The 8,160-nt window shown below is 46.5% G+C and overlaps 1 protein-coding gene and 1 non-coding gene across 2 annotated transcripts; both read left to right on the top strand.

The window, feature by feature from the left end:
- Positions 1-2,716: 2,716 nt before the first annotated feature.
- RPL32 (ribosomal protein L32) lies at positions 2,717-7,253 on the top strand. The gene is made up of 4 exons (XM_075550055.1): positions 2,717-2,799; positions 4,118-4,218; positions 5,124-5,305; positions 7,104-7,253. The coding sequence occupies exons 2-4, from the start codon at positions 4,123-4,125 to the stop codon at positions 7,231-7,233; spliced, it is 408 nt and encodes a 135-aa protein (XP_075406170.1). The 5' UTR covers positions 2,717-2,799; positions 4,118-4,122; the 3' UTR covers positions 7,234-7,253.
- On the top strand, positions 3,913-4,050 carry LOC142449656 (small nucleolar RNA SNORA7). Its single transcript, XR_012784781.1, has one exon. It is a non-coding gene; the product is annotated as a small nucleolar RNA SNORA7 (small nucleolar RNA).
- Positions 7,254-8,160: the final 907 nt, after the last annotated feature.

Genomic DNA, 8,160 nt, shown 5'->3' with positions numbered 1-8,160 from the left:
TCCACCCCTTCATTCTTTTATCAAGTCGACAAAAGATACATAGTGTGGGGTAATCTGTTGTACAAGACCTCTTTTAAAACAAAACCAAACTCCCTGCCTTGGAGTCCATTTTGACTCCTACTGATATGCCCCCAGGGGGTTCTGAGATGATAATTCTTCGCTGGAGAAGAAAGCTCAGTCTTAACCCTGCCGTTGGTTGCCCAATGCATAACCAGTACATGCCCCAAGCCATGATACTTTATTCACTTCAGATGCATGTGAAAGTTGGACATTGGAGAAAGATCACAGAAGGATCATGCTTTTGAATTGTGATGCTGGAGCAGAATAATGGAAGTACCACAGACTGCCAAAGGGTCAAACTTGGAGTAAGTATGGTCAGGGTGTTCCTTAGAGGCAAGGACTTGGTCATACCTACTTTGGACATGTTGTCATGATAGATCAGTCCTGGGAGAAGGGCATCATGGTTGTAAAGTAGAGGGGCAGGAAAAAAGAAGGTCCTCAATGAGATGGCTTGGCACAGAGGCTGCAAGATGGGCTGGAGTATAGGGGGAACCATGGTGGGGATGGCTCAGGATGGGCAGTGTTTCGGTCTGTTGTGTTATGGGGATGCTATGGGTCAGGACTGACTCAATGGCACCTAACAACAATGTAATGCTGCACAAGTTGCAGCAGAAGCTTGCAGACTGAACTGGACTAAAAATGCTATCTGCTTCTCTATGGATTTTAAGGACAATCTCTGGGGCTTCTTAAACCCCTACCCTTAAAAAGTTGTCAAGACTCACACTCTATTTCCTTTTCACCTCCAAGCCAATCATCTATACCAGGGGTGTCAAACTGGCGGCCCCCGGCGTAATGTATTGTGGACCGTGATGCTCTGAAATAAAATGAAAATAGAAAAAAATTGCTATAAAGAAAATAGCGCTTAGGGGAGATCGAGGCAATACTGAACACACAATTCCCTCTTTAACCCTTTAACTACCGAAGACAAGTATACACGTGGCCCAGTGCCTTTCCTGGGGGCCTGCGGACGTGTATAAATGCGCTGACTCAGTTCTGGTGACGTTTGGAAGCAATATGTCTACCACTCTCAGTGTCATGGAATGTAAACAGATCCCAGTAGCGAAAAGGTTAAAAAGAGCACTCTGGGTTGTGCTGTTATGAATCATACCTAGCGGCAGTGCTAGTTAACATTTTTAGAGGGAAGCCATTATGATTGCGCATCACGTTTGTCAGCTGTCCAACATTTTGTGTTTTTTATGAGTTACTCTGTTATATTTTCCAGTCACAACATAAGAGGTAAGTGAAAACTAGTAGGAGGAAAGTGCTGGCAAGTTTCAGGTAAAAAAAGAATAATTTTAGTTTTATAAACACATTAAATAAAATAAGTGTTTAAATAACAGCAATTATATTGTGTTTTAATTATCCTATCCATATTCCTGAATCATCACTTCAAAATATAAATTTAACAAAATTTGTAAATGTGATGTGGCCCACGTGAATCTTGCCTGTTGCACCAAATGGGCCGCATTTTAATTGAGTTTGACACCCCTGCTCTATACAATCCGCTTTCCCTCTGTCCCCATAGTTATCTTAAAGATAAAAGCAAAGGAAAACCAACCCAAGAGGAATAAAACAAACAAAACTGGGCGATCTAATCTGATGGCTGGAGTCTGATCTCCATGTCTCAATTTTCGCATATGAAAATGGGAGAAATAATAGAGTTATCTCACAGAATTGGATATCTCACACCTCTGACATTAGCTGCTGCTTTGTTGGCTGCTGACAAGTTGCTCCTGACTCATAGGACTCTGTGTAAAACAGAATGAAACACTGCCCGGTCCTGTTATGTTTCAGCCCATTGCTGCAGCCACTGTATCAATTCATGGCATTCTAGATGTTCCTGTTTTCGTTGGCCTGCTTTACCAAGCACGATGTCCTTTTCCAAGGACTGAACTCTTGTGATAACACATCCAAAGTACTTGAGACAAAGTCCCACCATTCTTGATTCTGGGGAGCATTTTGGCTGTACTTCCAACCTTTGTTTGTTCTTCTGACAGTCCACGAAACTTTCAATTATTTTTCACCCACACCAATAATTCAAATTCTTTTCCCGTCTTGCTTTTTCATTATCCAACTTTCACGTGCATACGACGCCATTGGAAATACCATGACTTGGATCAGGTGGAGCCTAAGTCCTCAAACTGACAATCTTTGCTCTTTAACACGATTTGCCCGATACGTGACGTCTTTGATTTCTGCTGCTGCTTCCATGACCGTTGATTGTGAATTCAAGTAAAATGTAATCCTACCTTAGTTGTAATAGCTTCGTTATTTATTATCACGCGAGTGAACTCGGGCGTCTCTGTTGTGTTCTACCTTTGCCACTAAGAGGGGCACTTTGAGGTAGTTTTAACGCTGGCCAACAACCCTAAAAGCCAATTATCCACCGCTTCCCCGCTCCCCGCCTCTTCCCACGAGAAGCGGCTTCAACTACTGGCGGAAGTCGAGGTGGTACCAGGTCTTAGAAGCTTAGAAATAATTCAAAAATTACTACTTTTCGCCTACGGAAAAAGTATAATAAACTTTCAACACGCTGTTAGAGCCGTATATAAGAAAACATTCCTCGGCATTTTACAGCATTATTTCCCTAGCGTTTAGGTTTTCGTTGAAGGACCTGGTCCCGGAAGTGTTTGCCTTTTCCCTGCCAGGACTCGGAATTAAGTCCCATCATTCCTTGCGCTTCCGCTCTCCCTTCTCTTCTTCGGCGCTGCCTACGGAGGAGGCAGCCATCTCCCACGGGTGAGTCTCAATCGTCGCCCATCTGCGACTCTGAGGCCTGCATCTGGCCCCACCATCGTTTGGCGCGGTAGCCACCCATTCCCCATGGTTTCACAGGAGAGGGTTACCATTGTTCTTTGGCCAGATTGCTGACAAAAACAGTCTGGCCCGTGATGGGCGGTCGCTTCTTTAGGGTGCTCGATTTGCTACGGAGGCCGCCTGGGGTCAGGCAACTGAACCTTGCAGTGAACGTGTTTTAGTTCTGGTGGCACTGGAGCTACTAGGGGTGCCCAGCCTGGCGGCGCCGAGGCTTTGATCCTCCAGACACCGCTCTGGGTAGCGTCTGCCCACGTGTGGCCTTCCAGACGCGGAACGGGCCCTCTCCGTCGGTCTCGGGCCCCGAGGGCTTGCAGCTGCGGTGGGACTGTCAGAGGCTGAAGGCCAGCAGGATCGTTTTGTTAAATCCTGGTAGTTGGTCAGGATCAAACTGGACTTGCCTTCGAGGTTTCCGTGGTCCTGGGAGAGGAAGTGGTTTATGGGAAGAGTATTTGCTGAGCACTTCACTGTGTGCCAAGCAAAAAGTAGTCCGATGCTTGTGCTGAAAACAACGGTGCAGCAGTAGAAACTAATGAGACAGACCATCTTGAAGGTGGTGACCTTCAGGGCAGTCCTTGGGGTGGTTTCCAGTAGAAAAGTAGTTGGATCAAAAACATTAAGGGATTTCAGAAAGTGCCCAGGTTTGGAGTATGCTTGCTTCCAGTGGATTGGAAGAGCCCTGCAGACCACTAGATCAGCGGCTAGAAACCACGAGCTGCTGCTTGGGGAAAAGATAGGAGGCCTTCTCCCCTGGCTATAGGACAGCTATGAGTAGCAATTGACTCAGTGGCAGTGAGTTTGCTTCTTCAGTGGATTGCAGAGCAAGCAGCAGGCTTGGGGGGATTCTGCATTTCTTAATTGAAAATTTACTTGGTGCACGCCTTCAGTTTGTAGTACATCCATTTTCCCAGGTGAGAACAAGCCACCATACAACAGGGGATTGAGCAGATCTGGAAGTTGGCGTAGTTGCGAGGGTGGGATTTGCTGCTGCTTGGAGTCTGCTGGCAATCTTTTTTGGTCTCTGGATGAGGTGGCTCTGACCTCCCAGGATCGCATCTGGAGAATAGCTAGTATTCTGCCAGCTTCGGAGACGGGAGGGAAAACAAGCCTGTCAGAGACCCTTTCCGTTCCCAGTTTGCTCAGTAGCTGGTGATTGGAAGATACTCTGCGACAGTGTTCAGGTCCTGGGCAGGGAGGCCTCCTTCCAGGACTCGCTTGACACAGGTCTGCCTCTTTCTTGAAGGCATCATGGCTGCCCTCAGACCCTTGGTGAAACCTAAAATTGTAAAAAAGAGGACCAAGAAGTTCATCCGGCACCAGTCCGACCGCTATGTCAAGATTAAGGTAGGTGGCTCCTGGGGTGGAAATCAATGAGGGGTGGGTGGGAAGACTTATGTTTCTGTTATCACATCACACTGTTGGAAAATAATCTCTAGTTCCGGGTTGGTGGAAACCCCGGTCTCCACAAGTCTCGGGATTGTAAATTATTTAAATGATGTGGGTTGGGGTGCTAATAGTTTGGGTTTTAGCACCTGCTTCGGATGGCATGGTGGGCCTGCTTGACTCCGAAAGCAATCAATTGAGGTTTTCTTGGGTTGCTTTTTTGAAGAAAGATGAGCTATTTCCATTTTTAGTTTCCATAAAGATTTAGTCTCTGGGGCAGCTGTAGTCCTGGAGAGTTGCTGCCAGTCAGAATCAAGTTGACAGTGGGGGTTTGGTTTGGGGTGTGGAACTCTGAAGAAGTCCTGATTGTACAGTGCTCAAGCACTCGGCTGCTTGCCAATGTGGACCCCAACAGCACGGGCAGGGGGTGGGGGACGATGCTGGGGCTATCTACTTCCAGGAAGATTGCAGCCTGGGAAGCTTATCTTCAAACTGGGCTAGTTCCCTAGCCTATAGGATCACTGAGTTTTTGGTGGATCGTGGGTTTCCTAAGGCCTTAAGACCACAGTAGTGGGTGAACTGCTAACCTACCAGCAGCTCCAAGGAAGAGCTACCATCCTGTAGGAAATGGGCAAAGCCATGCTCTATCTTAACACAGCTCCCTTACATCCTACCAGTGTTTATTTTCAGATATATGGGTTCTCTCCCCACACTCCTTTGTAGGTTACATTTTTGGTGTTCAAAAGCCAATGCCCCAGCTTTTCCCACCAAGTGCCATGTAAAATAGTGGGGTCTGTTAGCCACCCTCTCCCCCCAAGAATTGGCAGTTTGCAGACATGTAACCACCAGTGTGTGATTTCTTTCAGCGCAACTGGCGCAAGCCCAGAGGCATTGACAACAGGGTTCGGAGAAGATTCAAGGGCCAGATCTTGATGCCCAACATTGGTTATGGGAGCAACAAGAAAACCAAGCACATGCTGCCCAGTGGCTTCCGCAAGTTTCTGGTCCACAACGTCAAGGAGCTGGAAGTGCTGCTGATGTGCAACAAGTGAGTTGGTGGCACCCTGAGGTGCAGGGTTGAGTGTCTTGTGGCTGTGGGCATGGGCCATTTGGGAGAGGTTCCAGCTCCTCTTGGTGTGCCTTTGGAGCCAGTGCATGTTCTGAGGAAGTCCACAGGCCTTCCCTGAAGGAGCTTAGAGAGGTTCCTATTTGTGCTGTAGAATGTTTTCATGATGGGGTGAAAGTGTGCAGATCCAAGGCCAGGAACGTGAGCTTTGCTTATCTTTTTGGAAGCCATTCCCCAGACTGCTTTTAAGTGTGTGTGTGTGTGTGTGTGTGTGTGTGTATGTGGTGTGGGAGATCATCTGGCCTCAAGTCTAATAAGCAAACCAATTAAGCCAGCGGTTCTCAATCTGTGGTTGCAACCCTTTGGGGGTCGAATGACACTTTCACAGGGTCACCCAATTCATAACAATAGCAAAATTAGTTTATAAGTAACAACAAAAATAATTTTATGGTTGGAGGATCACCACAACATGAGAAACTGTATTAAAAGATCGTGGCATTAGGAAGGTTGATAATCACTGGTAAGCTCTGGCTGGCCTGTGGTTTTATTCAGAATGCCATATGAATGGAGGCCGGGCTGCCAGACTGGGACAGCAGGTGGGCTTTAGAGCTGAGTGAAGGGACACAGAAACAAGGCTCTTAGAGACAGATAGGACGGCCTGAGTAAAGGGAATGTGTAAAAAGTGAGGGTTCACGGTGTGTTACTTGTAGGTATTAGAAGCTATTAGACACTTGATGACTAGATTTGAGGGTCTCCTTGGGCCACCTGTTACCTGGCTTCACCTCAGGCAGTGGAGTGAGTTTAATAGGGAATGATTGAGGCTATGGATTGAAGAGAGGGGGTGTGGGTTTAGCAAAGAGCCCCTGATTTTCCTCTCCTAGTAAATGAAGGACTCTGCTGGAGCATACCTTGCTACTCACATTTGTGTTTTATAAAAATCTTCCTCTGTACTGGTGGTAGACAGGGGAAAATGTGCAGTCACTGTTTTGGCTCTAGGGAACCCTGGCAATTCCCTCTAGAAAGGATGTGCGGGGGAGTTGGTAGTATATGGTTTGACCACGGGCAAGCGTATTATAACAAAGTCAAGACTTTATTCCTGATTTGCACAGAAATACCTTCTTTTGAAGTGGGGTTGGCTCTCAAAACCAGTTACTGATTGTCATGGAGCTCTTTCACTGCTTTTAGAGCGGCTCGCAGTGTGTTTGCCTCAAAATGCTGCTGGGCGTTTATCCTTAAACTGTTACAGGGGGGACGCTGTACTTCTGGTGTTTAATTGATCAATTAGGGAAAAGTTGGAAGCCGGTTGCATTTGGATGGATGTTCTTCCTGTAGTAAAGATGGTCGTATGGCCAGGGTATGAGATTGCTCTCTCCAAAGCGGCCGCTGGGGTGAGGAGTTAAGTGAGCCTAGAAGCAGAAGTGGCACAAAGCAGCTATGACGCAACTTTATAGAGATTTCCACAGGCAAGTTAGTCTACGGCTGGCTGAGGCTTCTGAACTCAGTCTGCGGCAGGGTCTCTGCCCACAGCTTTGGTTTCTTCTCTCGGGAGGTGGCAGTGGTAATACATAGATCACATCACAAGGTTGCTGTGGGGTAAGAAGGGGGCTAGTGTTGGGTGAGCTGATCACGGGACACCAAGAACCATGGAGTAGTGATTTGGGCAACCTGGGGCCCTGCACTGAGCCAGTGACTGGAGGAGAAATGCTGAAGTCAGTTCCCCAGTGGGGTTTGTTATGGGTAACCTGCTCCTCCCTCACCTGCCTGCTCGATTCTTTTCCAGGTCGTATTGTGCAGAGATTGCTCACAACGTTTCCTCCAAGAATCGCAAAGCCATTGTAGAAAGAGCAGCCCAGCTGGCCATCAGAGTCACCAATCCCAACGCCAGACTGCGCAGTGAAGAAAATGAGTAGATGGCCCATTTTCGAGTTTTATTTGTGCTAAATAAAACCATAAATGAAAAGGTGGTGTCTTTCATTTGAGAAGCTCATTAAGGGAGGGACATTTGGTCCTTACAGGTCCAGACTGTCCTTTTTTACTAACTTCAGCTGGGCAGAGTGGGGGGAACATGGACTTGGCATCAGACCAGGTAGGTTCAGTCACCGCGATAGCCTTGCTTTTCTGAGTAGTAGTCATCAGCAGCCTCGCTTTGTTACCAAGTCAGGTCACAACTACCTCATGTGGATCTTCGGGTTGAGAAAATGAACATAGGAGTCCAGATTAATTTGTCTTAAAATCCTGAATTCTTGAGAGCACTGGGGTAGATGTCAGCCACAAAGAACATGCTAGTTTTTTTAAAAAGGCTTAAAATAACATGCTTGCATCTTGACCTTTCGAGGTCTGGCAGAAATCTATTAAAAGGGGAGGCATCCAGAAGAGTTACTGGAAGAATAGAATTTAAAATACAGGATTTTTTTTCCCATGAGCTTTTTGTATTTCGTGTGATAAATAGATCTTTTGTGGAATGCTATTTGTGACTGATTTCAGACTTCAGTTCTGATAGGTCAGAAGTGGGAAACGAACCTTTTTAAGGGCTATTTGAATCTTCACATCATTTTTAGGCCATGTAAGATTATTCACCTGCTAGATTTGGGTCAAACATTTAATTCAATGAGATGGCCTGAACAGCTTCTCTGATGAGGCATATTTGGTGGTTGATAGTTGACTTTCTGAGTTGGCCATTCCCCCACCCCCTGTACCATAGTTGCCTGTACCATCTTTTGGGAATTAACCCATTGGTCATTTTCATGATAACTTGGACTTGTGACGTGTGCTGAAGACCATGAATTTGCTACTAGGAGAAATGGAGAATGTATCACTTAGGATCTTTTTTATTAGCC

Source organism: Tenrec ecaudatus, chromosome 5 (assembly GCF_050624435.1).
Source record: "Tenrec ecaudatus isolate mTenEca1 chromosome 5, mTenEca1.hap1, whole genome shotgun sequence".
NCBI lineage: Eukaryota > Metazoa > Chordata > Mammalia > Afrosoricida > Tenrecidae > Tenrec > Tenrec ecaudatus.
Note: the sequence above shows the minus strand (reverse complement) of the source record. Positions and strands in the feature narration are given on the sequence as shown.